This window comes from Leuciscus leuciscus (assembly GCF_965113295.1).
Source record: "Leuciscus leuciscus genome assembly, chromosome: 17".
Classification (NCBI taxonomy): domain Eukaryota; kingdom Metazoa; phylum Chordata; class Actinopteri; order Cypriniformes; family Leuciscidae; genus Leuciscus; species Leuciscus leuciscus.
This window is the reverse complement of record NC_138741.1, coordinates 7,998,714-8,024,173: the sequence shown is the minus strand read 5'-3', so window position 1 is coordinate 8,024,173 and position 25,460 is coordinate 7,998,714. Positions and strand designations below refer to the sequence as shown.

At 43.6% G+C, this 25,460-nt stretch overlaps 1 protein-coding gene across 3 annotated transcripts in view; it reads right to left on the bottom strand.

Annotated features, from left to right (window-relative positions):
* The window catches only part of LOC309479263 (calpain-1 catalytic subunit-like), a 53,492-nt gene extending 29,204 nt beyond the window's left edge, over window positions 1-24,288 (bottom strand). For 2 of the 3 annotated variants that reach the window (XM_082143290.1, XM_082143292.1), the window contains exons 1-6: window positions 24,075-24,288; window positions 20,977-21,228; window positions 20,752-20,824; window positions 15,008-15,126; window positions 14,752-14,885; window positions 14,454-14,628 (exon numbers count right to left, since the gene is read on the bottom strand). In XM_082143290.1, the coding sequence (XP_081999416.1) occupies window positions 14,454-14,628; window positions 14,752-14,885; window positions 15,008-15,126; window positions 20,752-20,824; window positions 20,977-21,207 (732 nt within the window). In that variant the 5' untranslated portion in view covers window positions 21,208-21,228; window positions 24,075-24,288. Of the gene's footprint in view, window positions 1-14,453; window positions 14,629-14,751; window positions 14,886-15,007; window positions 15,127-20,751; window positions 20,825-20,976; window positions 21,229-21,419; window positions 21,925-24,074 lie in introns of those variants that run through there. The other variant, XM_082143291.1, reaches the window with a different exon arrangement.
* Window positions 24,289-25,460: the final 1,172 nt, after the last annotated feature.

Genomic DNA, 25,460 nt, shown 5'->3' with positions numbered 1-25,460 from the left:
TCGCACTCTACTAGGAGTATGGCGGCCTCTAAGGCCCTTATATCAGGAGTATCGTTACAGGACGTCTGTGATGCGGCAGGCTGGTCCTCACCGCACACCTTCGTCAGGTTCTACTCTCTGGATTTAGACTCTGCTCCAGGGTCTCATGTTTTGTCTTCTTAGTGCTGCTCACATGATTACACACAGGACAGACATTTGTTGCTATGCAGGGGGGCCGCCAATTATTATTAATAGAAATTGTAATATTGTTAATATAATAAAAAATGTCTAGTCAAAATCAAATAAATCATAATTTGATATATAATTAAATAATGAGAAATTAAATAATAAACTGTTACTATGCGTTCACTATTCGAGCTCGCTGATTGGTTTAATAACAACCCGCCAACTTAGACTATCTAAAATAGTTTTGATTCATACATGCCTGAAGCAGATTTAAAAATGGATAAATGGTTGACAACAGGATCGCTGAAAAGAAAAAATACAGACGTTTCTTCAGCAACAAGTAAGCCTGACACTGAAAAGCCTCAAAATAAACCTAAACGAAGAAAATATAGTAGCGACTACCTAGCGCTGGGTTTCACATATGTTGGAGCAGAGAACGAGCAGCTACCGCTCTGTGTTGTGTGCTCAGAAATACTGTCAAATGAAGCTTTAAAACCAATCAAACTACGACGGCACTTGGAAACAAAGCATAGTGAATATGCATCCAAGCCTATAGAATTTTTTGAGAACAAACTTAAAGAGTACCAAAGCAGGAAAATAACTCTTGAAACAGCGTTCTCTGGCAACGACAACAGTAAAGCAGTGGAGGCATCTTATCGTGTTGCAAAGCTCATTGCAAAGGCTGGAAAACCGCACACAATTGGTGAAACTTTGATTTTACCTGCTGCGAAAGAAATGGTTGGCGTGATGTGTGGAGAAAAGGCCCGCAAGCAGTTAAATCTGATTTCACTTTCAGATAATACAGTCGAGAGAAGAATCAATGAAATGGCAGATGATATAACTCAGAAGTTGGTCAAAAACATTCGAGAGAGTCCCTTTTATGCCCTACAGTTGGATGAATCGACCGATATAGCAAACCTTTCCAACCTCCTTGCCTTTGTACGGTATGTACATAATGGAGAATTACAAGAAGATTTCCTTTTCTGTAAGCCGCTGCCGGCGCAATCAACTGCCCAAGCCATATTTGATATTTTGAATGCGTTCATTGTTTCAAATGGAATAGACTGGTCTAAATGCGTGGGTCTGAGCACAGATGGAGCAAGAGCCATGGTGGGACATCGCAACGGAGTCGTTGCGCGCGTAAAAACAGCTGCGCCGCTCATGAGCTCTGTCCACTGCAGTTTACATCGGGAGGCGCTAGCTACCAAAAAGATGCCCACAGATCTCAGATGCGTCTTGGATGAGGCTGTTAAAATCGTCAATTTCATAAAGACTAGGCCCCTTCAGTCACGTCTGTTTCGACTACTCTGTGAAGAAATGGGAAGTGACCATGTTCAGCTTCTGTTACACACTGAGGTACGATGGCTTTCACGAGGCAGGGTGCTTACTCGTCTATTTGAATTACGCAACGAAGCACGGATTTTTTTATCTGACTCAAAATTTCCCCTTTCAGACCGCTTCAGTGATTTCGAGTGGCTTGCAAAATTGTCCTACCTTTCTGATATTTTCAATCACCTAAATGGTGTGAACTTGAGTCTTCAGGGCAAATCAGTGACAGCGTTTCAAGTCCAAAATAAAATCGAAGCCACAATAAAGAAACTGGACATTTGGGCCGGACGAATTCGCAAATCAAACTCTGAATCGTTTGAAAATTTGTCACATCTTTTGACAGAAGAAGCCATGAGCCTACCCACCTTGGTTAAAAAGCTGATTGAGGAGCATCTCCAAGGACTGAAGAGCAAGTTGCGTGACTACTTTCCATCTCCAGATGCCCAGGTTGCCTGGATGGAAAATCCTTTTGCAAACTTGTGTGAGGGAGCCGTCACAAGTTTAAGTGCAAAAGAGCACGACAGCCTCATTGACATGTCTTGTGACAGTGCTTTAAAATTGACGTTTTCTCAAAAAACATTGACGGATTTCTGGATTCATACATTCTCCGAGTATCCTGATCTTTCTGACAAAGCTCTTAAGTTTTTGATGCCATTTCCGACAACATACTTATGTGAAGCAGGATTTTCTGCATTGGTGGCACTCAAGACAAAATACCGGAATAAGCTTAACGTCGAGCCTGATCTCCGCTTGCAACTTTCTTCCCTTCAGCCCGACATACAGCGCTTAGTAAATGCTAAACAACACCAACCTTCGCATTAGGTGAGTGACAAAGATTGTTGTTTATAGTTTCATGTCTAATTGTCTTGTAAACAAGTTGAGATTTTTTTTTGTGCATGTTATCCATTTAGCTAAATTTGTTTCATGGTTGTTGGTTTAAATTTATTTACATATTGCAGTTCCGTTTCCCTTTAATGTGTCTTTTTTTTTTTTTTTTTTTTTTTTTTGCCTGCTCTCGATTTGCGCTTGTCACTCGAGTCTGACTCTAGTCTTGCTTTGTCCAGTGCTCCATTTCTCTGCCGGTTTTGACTGCTCGTTTCAACCCAGCTCTGCCTGTTCCCTCTGACGGATCTTCAGCTCGCTGACGTTCTACCCGCTGCCGACCTCTGCCTGGATTTGGTTTTCCCGTTTTCGAAATGTCAACCCGAGCCTGTGGGGGCTTGCTGATCCGTTATGTATATTTTCTGTTTATTCAATACATTACCAGTTTATTCAATAAAGACAATTAACAGCCTTGCTTCCGAGTACTTAGTTAACCCGACACAAAAAGCGGGATCGTTTAAATTCTTTTGCAGTGGGCCGCGGAAACATATGTGTTTGGCTGTGTGGGCCGTGAGTTAAAAAAGGTTGGGAACCACTGATATAGACGTTCCCATAGCGTCATTTCGACGCAACGCGAGTTCCCTTGAAAGGGAACGCCTCGGTTACGACTGTAACCTCGGTTCCCTGAAGAGGGAACGAGCGTTGCGTCGCCTTGCCATATCTCCTTCATGCCTGTCAGCGCGACTTCAGACTTTACGAAGCTTTCGTTTTCTGTTTCGGGCCGGCTTTTATAGCTTCCTGGTACGTGACGTCACCCGCCTCTGACGTTCCGCCACACCATTGGACTGATTTTACATGTGCTTCAAGACGTCATCACGCAAAGCGTTCCCATAGCGTCATTTCGACGCAACGCTCGTTCCCTCTTCAGGGAACCGAGGTTACAGTCGTAACCGAGGCGTTTGGCATGACAGAAATAGCGCTAAGTGCGCTCCCTTAATAATTCCTAAAAAGCTGACATCTCAGTTCATCGCGATCTCACAAAGCTCCGTTATTATCAATGAAGCTGACTGCACAATAAATCTTTCATAATTTCAACATTTGCCAGCATGCAGAATTCAGCACGGAACAAAAACTTAGTTTTGAGCAGTGAGTGGATTATATCTTAAAATGCATCTCATTGGCCATTACGTTGAAGAAATCAACACATACAGTATGTCTGTGAATGACTACATGCTCAACGCTGCAAACATGTTATAAATAGAAACTCGTTCTGGCTTATAAATCGTTTTTATTTAGTTTTAGTTATTCTTGTTGCTTTTGTGCAACATATGAATAACAATTTATTTGTTTTTAGATGTTTTATTTTGCGGGAGTCCCACGAATAGTTTTATTCTTCCACAACCCGCACACACACAAGTAACGTTACCTTACCGCCCGCCAGGAAATTTCATTTTTGACAATATGGGACCTTTAGGCAAAACTTTCTTCAAAGGTTTCTTTCTTTCTTTCTTTCTTTCTTTCTTTATTTATATAGCACAAGTAAACACAACCAACGTTGACCACTGTGCTTTACATAAAATACACAGAAAACAGAAAGACAGAAGCATAATATAATATAAAACCTCGTCAAAAAATCAAGGAAATGCCTGTTCAAGAAAATATAACTTTAGTTTGTGTTTAAACTCAAGTAAGGAGGTCAGTGTTCTCAGGGAGATTGGGAGGGTATTCCACAGCCTAGGACCCACAACAGCAAAAGCACGATCACCTCGCGACTTCAATCGAGAATGAGGCTGGGACAGATTTCGACTGCTGGAGGAACGTAAACACCTAACAGACATGTTTGCTGTCAAAAGTTCAGATAAATATGAAGGGGCAAGACTATTTAAAGTTTTAAAAACAAACAGCAGTATTTTAAAATCGACCCTATAACGCACCGGCAGCCAGTTTAACGACCGTAAAATTGGCGTGATGTGTTCACGTTTGCGGAGCCCAGTTAAGAATCTGGCAGCAGCGTTTTGGACCATTTGCAGTCTAGTAATAGAAAACTGTGGCAATCCTACATATAAGGAATTGCAATAATCAAGGCGGGATAGCACGAAGGCATTTACCGTATTTTTCGGACTATAAGTCGCTCCGGAGTATAAGTCGCATCAGTCAAAAAATGCCTCATGAAGTGAAAAAAAACATATATAAGTCGCACTGGACTATAAGTCGCATTTATTTAGAAATTTATTTCACAAAATCCAAGACCAAGAACAGACATTTAATCAGGAAAGGCAAGTTATTCAACTACACAGTAGCACACAGAACAACAGGCTGAATAGGTGTCCAGTATGTTAACGTAACACATTAACGCCCGTTTCACACATACTCCGTTTGTAGTGCGTATATTTTTCCGTACCCTTGTTAACAGGTCAGAGCTTTCACAATGCACGCGGTTGCAGTCCGTCGATCCGTTCCAGGTGCGGTGCGTATACAGCAGTGCAGCGATCGTTTCCGCACCGAGTCTATTTTTGCTGTGCTGCACGCGCTGAATTAAAGTGACAGCACACGGTTTGTGGTCAAAATGAATACAGATTGACCAGATTGACATGAAAATGTAGTAATTTCATCATAAATGCATTTAATTAAATACTAGCCTACTATTTTTCACAGTCATCTTTTTACTTCAAGCATTGGTAAATCAAGGAAAACGTCTCGGGTTACGTATGTAACCCTCGTTCCCTGAGTAGGGAACGAGACGCTGCATCGATACTCGATACTTTGGGGAATGCCTTCGGCATGAAGCGTCTGAAGTCAACTATGGAACTATTCCAATCTTGATTGGTGCAACGTCACCCGTGACGTCGCATGTGACGGTGATCCGGAAGCTACAAAAGGGTCACAGGAACCAGGAAATGTTAGCTTCTAATTGGTCAAAGCAAGTCGTTCTCAGGGGCGCGAAAAGTGTGGCCGAGGGATGCAGCGTCTCGTTCCCTACTCAGGGAACGAGGGTTACATACGTAACCCGAGACGTTCCCTTTCGTAAAGGGAACTCCCGCTGCATCGATACTCGATACTTTGGGGAACGAATACCCACGCCGCCACACTGAGAGAAAACGCCCTGGTGTAAAGCATCTGGCACACTCACGGACGATAGAATGAGTAGAGGGCAGATCCAAACTAGCTTGTCATAAGATTTGGTGCAAGAAGGGGAGGTCTGGAGCCGGAGGCTCGACTGACCTCATGGATGGGAGCCCCAGACCGTAGAAAATATTAGATGAGAGGTGAAGGCAAAAGCGCACCTTGTACTTCAAATATAAGTGGTTTTAGATAACCAACTGTACTCTTAATAAAGGGAATAGCTCCTAACCCTTGATGCATAACTAGATGGACTGACTCCTCTCAGCCTAAGGCCTAATGTAGGAACCTCAAAGGCTACGACCTTGACCATCCGACACAGCGATGGAGGATGGAATACCCGAAGAATCTTAACATTGCCTACAGGTACCTCAGTACCGGGCAAAAATAACGTTGAGTGGCTCCCACGCTAGCAAGTAAGAGGGGGCAGCACCACCACTCTTCCAGGGAGTAAGACGAGCAGGAAGCAGACTCAATAGATTCTCCTATATATACTTATATATCTCAAATATATATTCGTATACCTCACCCACAGGACATGATGGGTGCCAGGGATAACCCATCAGCCTGATGCCAATAGGCTGGATGAAAAGGATTCATCCTCCAATCTACAGGAACATGGAGTTTCAGTGGGAACGTCCTTTCGAGAACACCCTTAGAGGCTTGCGGAGGGCACTGAGGCCGCCACAGAGGCCCTAAGCATGAACAGGAGATCCCGTTAGAGAGCGGGATGGAACACCAGTACTGAAGCCAGTGGGCAGTAATAAACTGGGTTCAATGCCCTCCCTAACTTAATTGTTTAGTTCCTAGTAGAGTGGGGTTCTAGTATGGATGTCCTGACCACCTCGGTGGAAAGGGCAACCTAATTATGGGTGGGACCCCCTCAGGGGCCAGACCCATAGTCTCCATTACTCTGGTCGGGGATGAAATAATGTACCATCAGCCTGAGACAGAAGATCTCTCCTAATAGGAATTTTCCATGGAGAACTCTCCAAGAGACTAATAAGGTCCGAAAACCAAATTCGGGCCTGCCAGTACGGAGCTACAAGGAGTAGTCTCACTCCGTACCTCCTGACCCTTTCTAGAACCCCAGGGAGCAGAGCGATCGGGGGAAAAGTGTACAGATGTGACCTCGGCCACATCTGTACCATGGCATCCAAGCCCAAAGGAGCTGGATGTGAGAGAGAGTACCAGAGCGGGCAATGAGAGTTCTCATGATAAGCGAAACAGGTCAACCTCCGCCCGGCCAAACTCTCTCCATATAAGCTCAACCACTTCAGGGTGGAGCCGCCATTCCCCGGGCCTCAGCCCCTGCCTCGACAGGATGTCTGCTCCCATATTATCAACCCCAGGAATATAAATAGATCTGATGGAGAGAAATTTGTCCTGGGACCAAAGAAGAATTTGATGCGCCAGTCTACAAAGAGGGCGAGATCTCAATCCTCCCTTGGCAGTTGATATAAGAGACCACCGACATATTGTCTGTCCTAACAAGAACATGATGGCCTCTGAGGTCTACAAGGAAGTGCCTCAGGGCAAAAATACGGCCAACATCTCCAAGCGATTAATATGCAATGTGAGATGATGGTCTTTCCAAGTACCTCGGGTGTAACGGCCCTCCATAACCGTACCCCAGCCCGTTAGGGACGCATCCGTGGTCAGAGTTTTTCTCTCACATGGTGCTCCCAAAACCGGGCCCTGAGACAGGAACCATGGTTTCTTCCATACGACAAGAGAACGAAGGCATCTGCGCGTAACTCTGATCGTACGAAAAGGGTTTCCCAGAGGACAAAAACCCTTGTTCCTGAGCCACCACTGCAAGGCCCTCATATGGAGCAGACCAAAGGGTACTACCGTGGAAGCTGCAGCCATAAGACCCAAAACTCCTTGAAAGTGTTTGACAGTGATAGCCTGGCCTAACCTAATACTCTTCAATGTGTTTAAGATAGTATTTATACGAGCAGGAGACAATTGTGCCCGCATCGTGACTAAGTCCCACTCTACTCCCAGGGACGTAGTCCTCTGAAGAGGAGTTAAGGAACTTTCCTTCACATTGAGTCTCAACCCCACACACCTCAGATGACGCAAAACAACATCTCGATGTTGAATTGCTAGTTCTTTTCGACTGAGCCAAAATGAGCCAGTCATCTATAAGATACGGACCCCCTGAAGTCTCAATGGAGCAAGGGCCGTGTCCATACATTTAGTGAAGGTGCGAGGGGATAAGGCTAGGCCGACTGGAAGAGTCCAGAACTGATGCGCTTTTCCCCCCAAAAGCGGATCTCGGAAACTTCCTGTGATAGGGTTAGAAGGGAAAGAGGAGTTAAGGAGCTTGTGGATCTATCAAGACAGACCAGTCCTCGGAGCTGGTCTGACTGACAGTCGGTAACTTGAATCTGAACCCCCTCGGAGGTTGATCCAGTACCATGAGATCCAAAATAAGGCCTAACTCCCCCCCTCATAGGAACTATGAAGTGCCAGCTGTAGAACCCAGGCTCCCGTAACCATTTTTTCTCTTTTTCTTTTAGGAAGAGCCCACTTTGAGGTTTCCTGTGTTAAGAGGGACTAGACTTCCTGTTCCAAGAACCGACCCTGCTCGGGGCTGGCCGACATGTGAACCACCCTTAGTAGATAATATTTGTATATTAGCTCCACTGTAAGCAGGACCCCCTAGGATATATTTTGAAGACCCCTCGGGGTGTCTAAATATGCCATTATGGGGACCAGTCCCTCGAGACTGGCCTCGGCTATAAATTTCCAAATGGCTTCGGTGACCTGAAGCAGCTAACTGGCAGGAACTAACCGAAATATGCTCTCTACAGACCTCCTGAGAGGCGGCGAACTCGACAGGGCCGCAACGTCATCGGGCAGATACTGCGATTTGTGTTCGCTGGAAGCCGATGTGTCCCGAAGCGCCATCGGCGGCAGGAAGCAAACATCGATTTCCTAAGGGCTGCATAAGGGGGCGAGACTCCTGTACTCGCTCTCCTGGGGGAATGCCCATAAGGGTCTGCGTGTTACGACAAGACCTCTTAGTTGAAGCCATCTTAGCCCGAGAGACAGTCCTCAGACCTGTCTTCGGTATGGAGTGCTTCGTGCGAGAATGTTTCTTCTGGCCCCAAGCCTTATACGGGGGGGCACGAGAGGAAACCTTCTCAAAATATGAGGAGCTGGCGGCTGTCCCATGAGGCTGCCCCCTGGCAGCAACCCCATGAGACCTGGACTGACAACTGGGGATAGCTGATTGTCGCTCTGCCTCCTGAAGCCTCTCGACAACGGATCTTGCCGCGTCGCCAAAGAGGCCGGAAGGTGAAAGGGGAGCATCGAGAAGGAAAGCCCTGTCTTTCTCCCCGATCCACAAGCGATTAAGCCATAAATGTCTCTCTGAGACGACTAGTGCTGCCATAGAACGGCCAATAGCACGGACCGTCTCTTTAATAATACGGAGAGATAAGTCAGCTACTCTATGAAATTCAGTAATACCATTGAGTGAGACCTCCCAGTTATCATCCACCTGCTTGAGGAGGTCAGCCAGATATGCCTGTAATAACCCCATTGTGTGTGGGCATGCACCGGCTCGACCCACCGCCATATATGCTTTCCCTAACAAATTCGATGTACGAGATTTGGAGGGAAGTATCTGAGCTATCAGGGGTGACGCAATGTCGGGGAGAAAATATTTCGCAAAATATTCCTCAACCCGAGCCATCACCTCATAACCATTTTCATTAGATTCCCTAATGGATGAGTAAATATATACATGGGGGGGAAATAATTGAGATGAAAATGGATTTTTCCACGATCTCGATACCTCAGTATGGAGATCAGTGAAAAAAGGGAAGGCTCTGACACGAAGATTGTGACTGGGTCTGCAGGAAGCGCTCATTCATTTTATTTTTCTTAGTCGCTTCCTGCTTATTATATGGCCATTTAACATTTAATTTAACCACTGCCCAGATTACAACCTCCAGCAACTCCTCACTAACGGGAATATGGGGTGGCGAATCCCCATATCCACGTGATTCAGTGTTGATAAATAATATCTAACTCCTCGGAGCCAGATAAATCAAACGCTGTGTCTTTAACACGGTCGGAAGAAGCCGCAGCGCGGGCTTCCGAACCGTGCGCGAGACCAGTGGAGCTGGTTAATAAACACTGAGAAAGGGTCGCAACCGTCTCAGTATCATATGCCAGCCCCACGTGCGAATCCTATGCATACAAGCGGCGCGCTGCCTCAACAGACGCGGGACCTGATGCACTGGAAACGCGAGCCTGATCTAATTGATCGAACAAGCTCAAACGGGAGCGGAGCTTTTTCATTGAAAACAGTTTGCACAGACAGCGCCCTCGAGCACCGCCCGTGCATGCTCCACTCCCAGACAAACTACACAAAGCGAGTGTGTGTCACCCTCGCTTAAATAACGTGGGCAAGGGGACGCACACTGCCTGAATAGCTTCTCTTTTATTCACCATAAATAATACTCTTTTCACGGGACAGACAACACCAAATAGAACAGACAAGATGACATAGAGCGCTTGCTGAAGACCAGAAGCTAACATTTCCTGGTTCCTGTGACCCTTTTGTAGCTTCCGGATCACCGTCACATGCGACGTCACGGGTGACGTTGCACCAATCAAGATTGGAATAGTTCCATAGTTGACTTCAGACGCTTCATGCCGAAGGCATTCCCCAAAGTATCGAGTATCGATGCAGCGGGAGTTCCCTTTACGAAAGGGAACTACAATTTACTTCAACAAGGCGACATAATGAACAACACTCGTCTCTTTCGTGGAGGTGGAAAAACAAGTTATTTGTGACATGCAAGATTTATTGTATAAAGATTTAAATTATGCAAAAGAAAGGGTATGAGTCTGCTGTTTTTGTCAATTTTAAGTTTTAATTTAAAATGTATGCGATTTTAATAAGTGCATGGTTAAATATTTTACCACTTGCTTGAGCAACTTAATATATAATTATATAGAAGTAATGCATTGAATAATAGTTTGTTTAAATTGTGTTTAAACGTGAATACGTCTATTAAAGAGTATACGTATAAAGAGAATCGCAATGCTGACAAAAAACTTTTTCTTTTTTTAAAATAAAATTTGCTGATAACTTCTGGATTTGAAATACAATGTGTTTGGGGTTACAGCCGCGGGTCAGTTACGCACTGCAAACGCAGCTTATGTGAAAGCACTTTAGCGCGTGCTGCTCCTGCACAGCATATGCACCGCAACACGCACCGCACACGCACTGCACACGTTATTCAGCTACACAATAGCATAAAGAACAAATATCTGGGAGGCTGAATAAGCTAAATTAACATAAGCCAGCGAGTCCAACAAGCAAGTTACCAGTAAACAAGTTCACCAAGCTCCCGCGATCTCATTCCTCATCATTTTCTTCATCATCCGTGTCGCTTCTGAACAACTCCGCCAACTAGAGCGCCCCCTCGCGGCTGTAGACGGTAATGTTTTCTCTTGGTTCATCTCAGTCTGAATTAATTTTGATATATAAGTCGCACCTGACTATAAGTCGCAGGACCAGCCAAACTATGAAAAAAAGTGCGACTTATAGTCCGGAAAATACGGTAGTACTCTTTCAAGCTCGTTCGACGATAGAAAAGACTTTGCCCTGGATAACAACTTTAGGTGGTAAAAGCAGGATTTAACCACTGTGTTAATATGTTTATCCAGCTTAAGGGCGGAATCTAGGGTAATTCCTAAACTCTTAACAGTGGATTTAAACTCAAAATGAATATTTTCCGCATTAAGAAAAGTTTTCCCATTTTCTACTGGAGGCCCAAATACAATAGCTTCAGTTTTACTAGCATTTAAGAGTAAAAAATTAGTAGACATCCAGGACTTTATCTCATTTAAGCACAAATAAAGGTTTTCTAAACTCTTTGTGTCAGTACGTTTAAAAGGCAGGTAGATTTGAGTATCGTCTGCATATAGATGAAAAGACACTCCGTGTTTCCTAAAGATAGAGCCAAGTGGCAACATGTATAATGAAAATAGAGTAGGTGCCAAAATGGAGCCTTGTGGAACACCACAGGTAAGAGGTGCTACAGACGAGAGAGAGCTTCCAATGCTAACAGAGAAAGTTCTATTTGTGAGGTACGACTTAAACCAACTGAGAGCACTTCCACGGATGCCAACAATTTGTTCAAGACGTGATAGTAAAATTCTGTGGTCAACAGTATCAAACGCTGCACTCAAGTCAAGAAGAATTAAAATAACAGAATCCCCTGAGTCGAGAGAAAGTAAAATATCATTCAAGACTCTTAATAAAGCAGATTCCGTACTATGGAACATCCTAAAGCCAGACTGGAATTTTTCAAGAATACTATATCTGTCAAACTGGACATAGTAATAGGCTCAAGAGAATTTAAAAACCTGGTGGCTGTCGGAGTATCCACGGAGACAGGAGTAGCAGAAACTATAGATTGTCTAATTACAACCAATTTCTCCACAAAATTTTTTAAGAAATCTTCACATGTAGAAGCTGATTCAATAAGACAATTATTACCCACAGGATTTAAAACAGAGTTTAAGACCTTAAATAGGGTCCTAGAATTGTTTAAGTTTTTCGATATAAATTCTGAAAAATAATGAGACTTTGCAATTTTAACAGCTTTTTGATAGGAAAATAAAGCTTCACGTAGTATCTCATAGGACACCTGAAGCTTATCCTTTTTCCATCTCCTCTCTGCTCTTCTGCAAAGTTGTCTTAGGTGACGCGTGGTGCTATTTAACCACGGTTCCGTTTTATTTTTCAGACATTTAAGTCTCAAAGGTGCTACCATGTCCAAAGCATTTGTACACAGTGAATTAAATAAGCTCAATAACTCATTAATATTGACTGCATTTGAAAGGTGATCTAAAGAAAACAATTGCTCAGCATCAGAAAAGGCAGCAGAAAAGGCTTCAACCGATGATGGACAAGATAGACCTACACGTGACCATTTACTAGGTCTAACAGATGCAATGGTATGGCATGGAAGATCAATACTAAAAACAACAGGCATGTGGTCTGAAAAACTCAAGTCACCAATTTGGACATCAGAAACAGAAAAACCATGAGATAAAACTAGATCAAGCGTATGGCCATGTACATGAGTTGGCTGGTTTATCCATTGAACAAAGTCACACGCCTCAATCAGGCTCAGGAAGTCTCTAGATAGAGCTGAAGAATCAGTGCAAACGTGAATATTAAAATCGCCAACAATTAAAAGTCTATTGTACTTGGGAGTGATACCCCCTAAAAAGTCTGAGAACTCATTTAAAAATTATTTGTTTGTTTTTGGAGGCCGATACACTACAGCAATTACTAGTGAGTTTACCTGGTCTACTGAAAAAAGTTGAACTTCAAAAGTCAAATATGAATCTGTTTCCAGTAATCTACAACCGAAGCTGTTTTTGAAGACAGTAGCCAGTCCTCCACCCCGGCCAGAACGACGAGGAGTATTAAAAAAGTTAAAATTTGTGGGAGTGAGCTCCGAGAAAGAGCTAACATCATCAAAAGGAAGCCAGGTCTCCGTCACAAATAAGAAATCAATGTTACCAGCCGTTAATATGTCTTTTAGTATAAAAGTTTTATTTCCCAGCGATCTGGCGTTTACTAATGTCATCTTCATTGAAACAGAGTCACTGACCGGTTGCAAAGTTTGCTGAGATACCCGTTCCAGTGAGCGCAGATGCCGCTGATCCACTCCACCATACCGCACATAAGGGAAGCGGCGCCGCCGAAGTTGCAGTGGCGAGTCCCCAGTTAGATGAAGAATCCATTGATAGGGCGTCTCGAGAGAACGCCTCGAAATGTAAAAGCCGCGGTCCTTCCCATGGGCGTGAGCGTCCCGAAAAGGTCGACAAGCCGGTCCCGGCGTCAGTCCCAATCTCAGCCTGACGGCTACACCACCCCGTTTTCCTCTCCTCCTACGCCGCCTCACCAAAGGAAGCGAAGGCGGCAGACGACGCAACCACACAGGCAGAGCTCGCCGGAAAGGAGGCGGTGGAAAGCCGAAGCACTCGGCAGGTACATTGTTGTTAGAGTAAGACTCCATTGTTGTTCTGATGTCAAACAACGTCCGTCGATCATATGTAGTTAACGTTGTAACATGATAGGCAAAACTTTGATTAATTAAGGAAAGGAAATATACTATCACAAACAGTGGGAGGGAGATCCAGAGAGCGAGACGGCCAGCCAGAAACAACGGCGCCATCTTGGAAAAGGTTAAACCAACCTTTTATTTTCACGGGTTGCCGTGTAGACCTTATTTGAGTCACTGTGTTTTTATGATATGGCGATAGTTTTTCTCAAATGAAGCGGTAAAATGCTGCTGAAGTGACTCTCAGAGCGGCTGTGTAGATGAAGTTCATGCATTCATGTCCTCATGGCTGAAAACATCGCGAGCATCATGCGTGCATCAGTGTGTGTGTGTGAGTGTGTGGTAAATGAAACCGCGCGTCTGCGCCATTCATTCACAGAGACACGCAGAACATGCATGGTTGATTCCTATTTAAATAGTCTTTATGCAGTTTAATATTCACAGACACTAGTCTATACCGCGATTTTATTTAACCTACTTTTCATCCAAGATCTGACAAATTCCGTGAAATTCCGCGTTATAAAGTAAATTCTGTTTTTATGCCTGGATTCCGCCCGTGTTTTTCGCATTGCGGGAATGAAATCAAATGGCCCTATGGTTGCCAACCGCCGTAAAACAAGAAGAAGAAGAGGTCACAGTAACTTACTGATCCAGCATCAGTGATACTTAACAGTTGTGTTTCTGATTTGAGCTTGAGCTTTAGAAATGCTTGGGAAAATGTAGCTTGTGTGGATGCTACCGCACTACTTGATAAAAAAAAAGAGCTTCGGTACTGAAAAGCTATTTGATTTAGAAAACTACCACCACGCTACTGAGAAGAGTAGTTTGTAGTGACGATACTGCCCAACAATGCTATGAAGTACTGGATGAATTATTGGATCCAGGATTTGGTGATTTCTTTCTTACCACTGTATTAGAGCCGCAACCTATAAGCGTTTTTGACGTGAATGCACATTCCATGATTTTCCACAAATCAGCAGGAGCTGTATTCAGTTCATAATACATATGCGTCCCACCAGTGAAGTCCATCAGGGCCTCAGATATGAAACCGGCATTCAAGTCAGCATAGGACCCGCACACCCTGTAAAGACAGATTATTTGACTACTCAAACATACAGTAAACCAATAATGTAAACCATTTTAAACAACGCAAACCAATGAAGGATGACATGCAAGATAATGAAAAGGACAGAATGATACCCACTTTGCATATGCTTTCTCCAGTAAGGCAGGCCAAAATTCATTAGACGTTTTTGAACACACAAAAAGTAGTTCGTCATCAATAGTTGGAAGTTGGTCATCAATAACAACATCAATCCATTTCCCAAATCGCCAAAACTGTAATATATATTACAAACAGTGAAAAATAAAATAGAAACAAAATGCAAAAAAGGGAAATATGACCCAAGAAATTATAATGTAAAAAGAATTATGAAAAACTGAACAGGTATTGTAGTCACCCTGAAGTGAAATATCCCAGCATAATCCTTAGTGAATGATTGTTCAGCTGGCATGACCTGTTTCATGATATCCTTCTCAAAAGTCAGAGCCCCAATTGACGCCAAAAACCAACAGTTTCCTAAATAAATAAGTAAATAAAAAGTCAAATATCTGCATATTTTCCCATATGCAAGTTTAATGGTTCATAAAAGTTATCAACATTTAGGTTTCGTTAGGGCAGTGTTTATAGTGTGCCATTAAAACTTTAACGGCCATTTGAAAAATATTGGGACAGTATATTCATATATACAGTAAAACTTCATATTTCACAAGATATATTAGATCTATAGCAAATAGATCTTTATTAATTCATGCACTTCCATACTCTCGTATTGTGATGGATTTTTTAATTAATCGTAACTAACAGAGTTTGCTTCTACCTAGTAACAAAAGGGTTTGCCAATGAAGAACCAATCAACTTGTAGGGAAATTATGTAATGTATCATGTCATTTTCGCCATGCTCCTATTCTATAAAAACATACTCGGTTACTAATGTAACCTCGGTTCTCTCTAGAAGAGGGAACGAGTACTGCGTAAGTATCTTACGCTAGGGGGAAAATCCCTTTTCCGCGAGATATTGAAGCCAAAAAATTATCCTTAATTTTGTATTATTGTAAAACGCGTTGCGGCAGCATACAGATATAGGCAAGACGGCTCGTGTGCCTATTGGCTGTTCTGCGGCAACTGCAGCAGCCTTTCGAGCGAGGCCTAGCGTGACGTCAGACCCAATGAGGGTGCTTCGCGCCCACTGCGTCACGTCCCGCCGAAATGGGCGTGGCTTAGGCCTATAAATACAGCTCGCAGGCAGCTGATATCTGGTTTTTCATCGCCGAAGCTAACCAGAGCGTGTGCATGCACGGCAAGATACGCAGTACTCGTTCCCTCTTCTAGAGAGAACCGAGGTTACGTTAGTAACCGAGTACGTTCTCTTACGAGAAGTCTCTCGTACTGCGTAAGTATCTTATGCTAGGGGACCCAATGTAAAACGCCGTGCGTGCTGGGATCTGACACCAAAGACCCAAGGGCGAAAGCCCGGGGTTCATATAGTGCATAATCACCAGGGGAACTCACAGGGAGTCCGGGAAGAGGGAGGGGCGGAGCCGCGCTCTTCCACATATAGCAGCGTCCCTTAGACGCAAATTACATCATACAGACAGGGCGGAGTACGGCCTGAGCTGATGGAAAATTGTGGGTCTTATTTATTTGCCCATAAGCATTTTGCGGTCGATCAGCGGGCAGTGCTCATCAGATACAGTATTCTGAACCGATAGCATCAGAACAGACAGTACTGGTATAGCACTGAGCATCCTTCTTCCCTGATCCGCTCTATCACCTGAGGCAGGAGAGAGACGGGAGGAAAGGCATAGAGCGGGCGGCGGGGCCATACATGAGCCAGCGCGTCCCTGCTCTTGGAGAAAAATTCCAGACAGTGAGCGTTTTCTTGAGACGCGAACAGGTCTACTTCCGCTCTGCCGAATTTCTTCCACAGCAGCTGGACTGTCTGTGGGTGTAGAGACCACTCGCCTGTCGGAACATTGTTCCGGTCCTTTCTGGTCCTTTCTCGTCCAGCTTTCGGAGGAGATCGCCCTGGAAAATTTGCAGTGTGGCCATAGTATGCAGCGCTGACGCAGCCTGCCCAGCGGCGGAGAAAGCGCGACCGAGCAGGGTTGACGTCATGCGGCAAGCTTTTGAAGGCAGAGCCAGCTTAGCGCGCCGTCCAGCGGAGGGCGGGCAAAGGTGGGCTGCTATCGCTTCTTCGACCGGCGGCAGCGAATGGTAACCTCTGTTTTTAGCATCGTCAACAGCGGAGAATGCTAGCGAAACAGAAGAGCGCATTCTAGCTGAGAAGGGGGCGTTCCAAGACTTAGCGACTTCTTCGTGTAACTCAGGAAGAAAGGGCGCTGGTCTGGACGCAGGCGAAGCGCGCACCCCGGGAAGAAAATATCCAGCCGGTTGTGAGCAGGCTGTTCAGGCGTAGACTAGGGCTGTCAAAATTGCTCAAAAATGACGTTCGAATATTCCCTCTAAAAAACACACGAATATTCGAACTATTCGAACATCTGGTTGCGCATTTTGTCAATGACGCGCATTACGTCAATAACAGGACAAATTAATACAAAGAGACATACATAACTACTTGTATAGGTAGTTAATTTAAGTTTAAACATATTTGACAATGTATTACCAACACAAAACCAAGTAAATAAACTAATGACCAAGACCGCAGACCTCGCTCTCGCAGGCACTCTCTCTCTCTTTCTCTCGCCCTCGTGCTCACGCTCTCTCTGCGCATAACGGTTTAAATGAACAACAACAATAGCACATGTTGAGTGCTGATCAAGAGTTTTGTACAAGCAATTTAAGGTTGCGACTCTTGTCCCAAATATAGCAGGCTTCATTCAGTGATTGAAACAAATTTATTAATATTAATTGAAGTTTTACAGTATAGAACCGACATTGAACGCTCCGAGCGAGCTGTGCTGTGGTAAACATGGAACTTTTCTGTTTAACGTTAAATAAAATGAGGCACACAATTCCGAGAAATGTGACAACAAAGAACTTTTACCCTGAGGTTCATAAAAAATAAAGTGCTATTAAAAAAGAAAAAGGCTACTTACATTATTGGTGCTTGTATTAAAAAAAAGGAAAAACTGACTGCAATTTATTCCATTGTCTTTTAGTGCACTGTCAACTTTCAGCAGTGACGCTGTGCTAGACAGTGCGACTCGTGTGACCTGTCCCTCAGGCAGCGCGCGCGCCCACTCGGAAAGCAGACAGCCGCGCCTCTGCTTCCGCGGGCGTGTTTTTCCATATTCGAAATTCACATTCGAATATTAATTTTCACGTTCGAATTTCTGTTTTTTAAAACTATTCGAATATATATTCGAATTTAGAATATTCGTTGACAGCCCTAGCATAGACCACTCGAGGCCGAGGCTCGCCGCGGCCTGTGCGAGTATGCGCATCAGCTCTGACTCGATGCTAGCTCTTTTGCCTGACGATGCGCGGACAGAGGGCGCGAGATCCACAGAGCTTGCCCAATCCTCACTGCCCGATGCCAGGAGAGAGCAGGAATCATCCTCCCCCAATGCGGCTTTTTCATCAGCGTCATCGACGGAAGCGGCGGCAGACGGCGGCCGCTGTCCGTCAGGAAGAGACACTGACGAAGCCGGTGAAGCTGGCGGAGCGAACCGGCGAGCTTTGACGGGTGGGGGAAGGTTCCGGGACCCGCTGAGCACGGCGCTTTTTACGGCGCGGCACTACAGCGGGCGGAGGTGCAGTCTCAGTGAAATATGCCATGCGAGTCCTCAGAGTCGCCATAGGCAGTAGCTTGCAGTGATGGCAGCCGCCGTCAGCGAGCGCGAGAGCTGCATGATCCTCACCCAGGCAGGAAACGCAGATAACGTGGCGGTCCCCGTCGCTGAGTGTGGCTCTGCACGAGCCGCAGGAAGGCATCTTTAAAAAGACGCAAGCTCTTTTAGACCGTGTGTGTCGCGGCGGCAAACACACACACAACAGAGAGTGTAGAGGATATAGGTGACCCGTCACGGAAACCAGGGACACAAGTCGGCAGCACAACTTTCGAGCAAAATGAGAAAGAAGCGTTTTTTTTTCAAAATTGGTGATTTTCGTTTTTTTGCAGAATCTGTTAGTTGAGATCACGAAGAAGCCTCTCCATGTTTGAGATAGCAGTATTGGTATATTTAAAAGCGTACATTTTGATGTTGAAATCAGCTTGTTTTTCTGAGATTCTAGCACGCAGTAGGGGCGTGTCATTGTCGGTGTGTATTTCCATACTGAAGCCGGCGTGGCTACTTATTATGCAGCGCTCTGGCCGGCTCTATCTGATTTCAAAATTCAATGAAGATGGACGCCAATAACATTACGATGTCCAGCAATCGATTTAAATAATAGGTTACATGGGGTTTAATTTGAGATGTAGCATAATACATGTTGTCAGTGTCAATACATAGATCCGCCTATGTGATTAACGTGCACATGAATGGTACAGTTGGTAGAGCGTTCGCCAGCCGTGTCAGAGGTTGAGAAACGATTGTTCATCAGTGGTTGTATATCACGCAGGGACACGCAAACGTTTGAATTATTTTGTTATTTCAACAGAACGAATAGAGAGTATCCGCAAGCAACGCAACGGATTGAAGCGCGCGTCGAGTGAAGACAATGCAGTGTGCGCGCGAGCCACACAGCCCCGTTCACTGTATCTGCGATCGCCGCGGCAACGAGCACTTTGATCACTTGATTTAAAAAAACACATTTCAGCGCTAGTATCTTATTTAAAAAATGAACGAAATGAATGCTCTGCCAGTTAACTGGAGATGTTTTATTTAGAGAATTTGTAGAATTGGTACATTCAGCGGGGAGGGGGAGACGGGGGAGCTTTACAGGGGGTATGACTTATCTTAATGAGATGTAAATGAGCCCTATTGTCACTCCCAGCAGGAGAGAGAGGTGAGAACAATTGCCAATCTTTAGAAGCAGATTTCTACCATTTCAGGTTTTTTTGAGTGCCTACCTTCAAATGGCCACAACTTCTCCAAATATTATCAGATTTCCATGTGTTACACATCGTTGGAAAGCTTGAATACTACACTTTCAGAATATGTGAATAACTCAAAATGCCCCAGAACCGACTTGTGTCCCTACTTTCCGTGACTGGTCACATAGGTGCCGGATAGCGCAGCAGGAAGGCGATTGAAGGCGGCGCGGCCAGCGACTTCAGTGACGACTCGTCCCGCTGCAAGTGCTTCCTCAGACGGCGCGGCTTCTCTCCGGATCCAGAGAGTGCTTCGCTGAAGAGATGAAAAATCAGATATCAGCTGCCTGCGAGCTGTATTTATAGGCCTAAGCCACGCCCGTTACGGCGGGACGTGACGCAGTGGGCGCGAAGCACCCTCATTGGGTCTGACGTCACGCTAGGCCTCGCTCGATAGGCTGCTGCAGTTGCCGCAGAACAGCCAATAGGCACACAAGCCGTCTTGCCTATGTCTGTATGCTGCCGCAACGCGTTTTACAATAATACAAAATTAACAATAATTTTTTGGCTTCAATATCTCGCGGAAAAGGGATTTTCCCCCTAGCGTAAGATACTTACGCAGTACGAGAGACCTCTCGTAAGAGAACTGTTGTATTCCTTTTGCGGGTGGGATTCTCTCTAAAATTTGTCTGATCATCTGTAGACACTTGGGTGTCGATTGGAGATGACCCAGGTAATTATGTTCCAGGTACGTAAGAAAAATCTACCACAGTATACTTCATAGTAAAATGACAGAGACAAACAAAGGAAATAGCACGAACCATAACAGTTTCTTGTGAACATACGAAAGTCTGTAGATTATTTTTATTTTTGCGAAGGTCCCTTTGTAGAAATATGTACCAATTGTGTCAAACATGATTTTCATATAACGATGTATATTATTAGGCAAGCTTCACATCATTGTCACACTGTGGTTTCCTCAGGAACAGACTGAAGACTCTGATTATAGATATAAACTCAAACTTTAATTATAGTACTCTGGAACAAGCTGACAGGCAGGGAAAACACACATAAACACAACAGCGATGACGAATTGTGGATGATACCGGTTTAATTGTTATGATGAGTTGATATTGAGTGGAGAACAACAATGGCTCAGGAAACATTGTATAGTAGACATAGCATGTATGTGAATAACTCAAACTTACCTAATACACTCCCCTGTGCATAGTCAAACCTGGACACGTCGTCTACAGTAAAATTAGGGTCTGACACCAATTCCTGATAAGAGAAAATGAAATGCAGTTCTTTTAATACCAAAACACGGACACATACAATTAAGAGATTTCTTGTAATTTCGAGCAAAGCTGTGAAAGCCATTATGGCAGAAGGTATCAAATATTTATAGAGAGAATGCTGTATGGTTTACATACGGATGGACGCTTCCACACAACTTGGGACATATCCACCACAGGCGGCTCATCATCAAACGAGCCAATGGAGCTATTGTCTGGAGGGAACAACTCATCGTTGTATAGTGTGTTTTCAGTGAGACAGTTCTGGTGAAGCTCCTGGTATTTCTGATCCAGGAAGTTCAAAGGACTGGTAGGAGAATTCTCATCATCTTCGTTTGGGTTGTGGTGGCACCCATCTGGGGGAGGCATTTTTCACCCAGAATCCTTTTGCTGCATGACAAACAAATACAAACACAGTTTGTACAGTGTGCTGTGCACCACCTAATTTATGTATAGGCACAATAGTATGAGTAATGTTTATTAGCATTGTGCTTGTGTATCAACATGGGTGCACATATACTGTACAGTTCTTTACACAGTAAAATTAAATGAAAGAGCCCATGTATACAAAGGGAATATACTTGTCTCCGCCTATAGCTGGTGTGTGGGGATCGCACTGGCGCTATTGCACTGTGGCTGCCGTCACATCATCCAGATGGATTTACAATCCAGATTGTAAAGCTCTTTGGCAGCACACTGGTGGTGGGTGAGGAGAGAGACCCCTGATATAATTGTAAAGCTCTTTTGGGTGTACAACAGCACATAATAAAAGTGCTATATAAATGCTTCCTTCCTTCATAACACTATTTACACTAAATGCAAAGAAAATTGTGTTCGCATCTAATAGACTCTGCCAAAAAAACAAATAAATTGGATTTCTGGAAGCAAAGCTAGACCTGTCTGAAATTGAAGACATTAGTGGATATCTACGCCAAAGTGCATTGCAGCAAAATTTTGGCCGCGTGACAAAGCATCTCTTTTGCAAACTCTTGTGTTTTTCCTCTCTGATGCAACACCCCCATTAAAATTCATGTCGCATCAATGGGCATGGCATAGGCCAAAGGCATAGTTCACTGGCATAGTTTTTTTTAACAAATAATGGAAATATAAAGAGTAAAAAAAAAAATACATGAAAATTAATAAATTTACAGAACTTCTCGAGCCCTCATTTTTTTGCTCTTCCTGCGATTTTTGCGTAAAGACGTCAACCAATCCACGTTCACATGGATCTGCAAAAATGACTAAAAACTTTGTATTATCCATGCCAGACCAGTAGTTGGCGATGTCACTTTGTATAGAAACACTTTGCGCCTAAAGACTGAACACGTAATAAGCATGCGCATGATGTCACCATTTTCATGGTATCTTTTTCAAAAAGTGAAAGTGAAAGTGAAAGTGAAGTGATGTGACGACAACCCATACTCGGAATTTGTCCTCTGCATTTAACCCATCCAAGTTTGTGCACTTACATTAGGAGCAGTGAGTAGTGAACACAGTAGTTGGTGGGAGATACCAAGTATGGCGGGTAAGGGGTGGAACTATTTTTGAGGAGGTTATTGATTTTACATTCTATAATTATTGTTGAAATGAAGTTTGTGCTGTGCTATTTAAACTTGTGTGTTAAAGGAAATGGGGTTACTTGATCTTTAATACATTTTCATGATCTTTAATACTATGCTATTATTGCTGAGAAATGGTCGTACCCATGTGTATAAATTCTCACAAGGAAGTGGTCAGTTAGTCTATGACTGGTGTCAGTGAGTGCAGTATCTGCTGAGTACTCTGATTGAATTGTTATACCTGATCCAAGGTTATTGTTTTTTGTTTTTGTTTTGTATATTGAAGCTGGATTTTTTTTCACTTTTTGAATTTTTTCATGTTTTTCCACCTGTGAGCACCTTGCACTTTACTGGCTAGGGAGAACCTAAAATAAACAGAAAACTGGCATTTAACATCCTCCATGTGTTGTTTGAAGAACTCTAGATTTGTTAATAATTTGTTAAACTGTCTTTAAAATGAAGTGGTGTAACAGCTTGAATTAAAATAAAACCTAGTTCAACAAATCCTTAATTAGCTCTAAACTTTGCATAATTTAATCCTTATTGGTGCAACTCACCCAAAATGTCAAACAAATGCCCCAAACAGAGGTTTAATAAGGAGCAAACAGAATAGAGAGGACTTGAGGTTTAGGCCTGTGATTTACAGAATAGCAAAATCATTGTTATGTTATGAATGCCTGTACAGTCATTATTCCGCAGCAGTAGTCTGTTCTCTATAGTCCTCTGTGTAGAAAAATGCTGAGTCTTTGACAATGCAGAATCCGTGATGATGCACTGAGCTCTGGCTCCTGTACTCAAACACGCATTTTGATTCAAGACAAAAATGTAGGGCTATTAGGGAAGCAACTCTGGCCAAACTCAGTGTTGGGCAATGATTGGTAATATATCTAGAAAATACATCTTGATGCAAAACGTTGCAAATGTTGTTTTGTAATTATTATTATTTTCATTACACCACATTGCCATAACATGTCTCCATGAATAGGTGGGTTAGGTTTCCACAAGGTGGAAATTATAAAGTTTAAAACCAATGGGGAGACAGCTGTTCTTTGAACAGAAGCGACTGAAAATACGAAACACACAACATGATGATTGCTGGCATACTGACAGAAATATTGAGTGCTGAGTAAAACAAAACAAAAAGTAGCCTAGTTTAAAAGATGATGGAAATTGGGCCACAGTTAAATTAGCCAGTTTAAGTATTAGGCTACTCGTGTTGACAAATTCATCTTTTGTAAAACTTTTGGTAACACTTTACAGGTTTTTGGTAAATCTTTGGTTCATTAGCTAACATTAGTAAATGTATTAACCAACATGAACTAATAATGAGCAATACATTAGTTACAGTATTTATTAATATTTGTTAATGTTAGTTAATAAAAATGCAGCTGTTCATTGTTTGTTCATGTTAGTTCACAGTGCATTAACTTATGTTAACAAATACAAAAAAATCGAAAACTTTATAGGCTACACTTAAATTGAACTGACGTGACGATACTAAACGGAAAAATACACCGCTCGTTCTTAAAACTCTGAATATCCAAAAAACTAACGTCAACAAAACACTAGCATGATAACTTCCAAGCATTAAAACACTCCCTCAACTAATATTGACTTCACCGTTCACTTTATATGTCTCATTTCTGTAGTCTTGTGAGCAGCTCTGTAAACACATACCTGGCTGTCTCGACTCTCTCAGGCTCGCGGTGCTGCTCTGAGTCTGATGTGAAACAGCGCACTGACTGTGGCAGGCAGCAGGACGCGAATTTTTTTTTTTATTTTTTTTTTATTTTTTTTAGGGGAAGACTCATGAATATTCATTAGGGAACTCATCCCTAATTGGCTCGCCGATACTCCAACGTTCTGAGAAGCCATGGTAACCCCAAACAATGAGATATGGGGGGGGGGGGGGGGGGGGGGGGGGGGGCGGGGGGGGTCATTTGCCCGCTCCGTGAGCGCAGTAAAGTATGCTCTGTCCCAAATGGAACCCTAAGCACTCGCGGTCTTCCTCTGAGTCCGCACTTTCGTGACGTAATGCCGCTTTGACTGTCGGGAAGAAGTCTGCTGCGGAATCCGCATCAGCGCGGGCTTGGCAAAAGTGCGCATCAAGGGCGCAAATCGACCACATGGGGGCGCTCGCGAGCACACTTCAGAGATCTAAAAATGAGAAATGGGACACACTGGCCCTGTCCCAAATGGCACACTCCGGACTTGTGGACTTCCTCAGAGTCCACACTTTGGTGACGTCATGTAGTGCAGACCTATAGGGCCATTGGCGCGAGTCCACGAGGGCGCATTGAGAGGTATTTTTGGGACAGACTCGCTCGGCATGCCGGAAATAACAGTCTGGTTGTTGTTGGACTGGAGAAATCACATTTTTGCGCTCCGACGTCTTATCTGCATGTCCACTACACAGCCTAATTTTACAGTTCTATATTTTGATATTATGCATATCACCTGGGCATTAGACAATAGATAAATCATGCTTATTTAAATGATGTATACAGTTGTACATAGCCTAATAATACATAATGTTCCATTTGAACTAAGATTAAAATTTTAAAACATAATTTAAACATATTTTTTTTCAATTTACAGGTTTCAATATTCATACTATGTTTACATATGACTCAGTAAAGCCCTGCCATTCGGTTCTATTTATTTAATGAATCATAATGCGATCGTATTATTAAACACGCTATTATTATGTTTGAGACATCAACCACTGGTCGATGACCATAATGTTTGTATAAACTGTAGGTAACAACTGGTAAAATGTACATTTAGGTCATAAAAACAGTAATATTTTCTTCTCAGCCATGTCAACAATTATCCGTGAGTGAAATTTCCTCCCATCTGTTGTCTGATTGGCCTTTCGCAAGGATTCCTGGGTAGTTAAAGTGCGTGAAGCCTGCATCTATGCGGGCTTCGTGGAAGACCGCTTCAAGGGTACAAAGGGGGCGCTGCTGAGCACACTTCAGAGCGGTAAAATGCTGAATGGGACGGCCTGTGGACTCGTAGACTCAGCGAGCACGCGCAATTCAAGTCCACGAGACCAAAAGT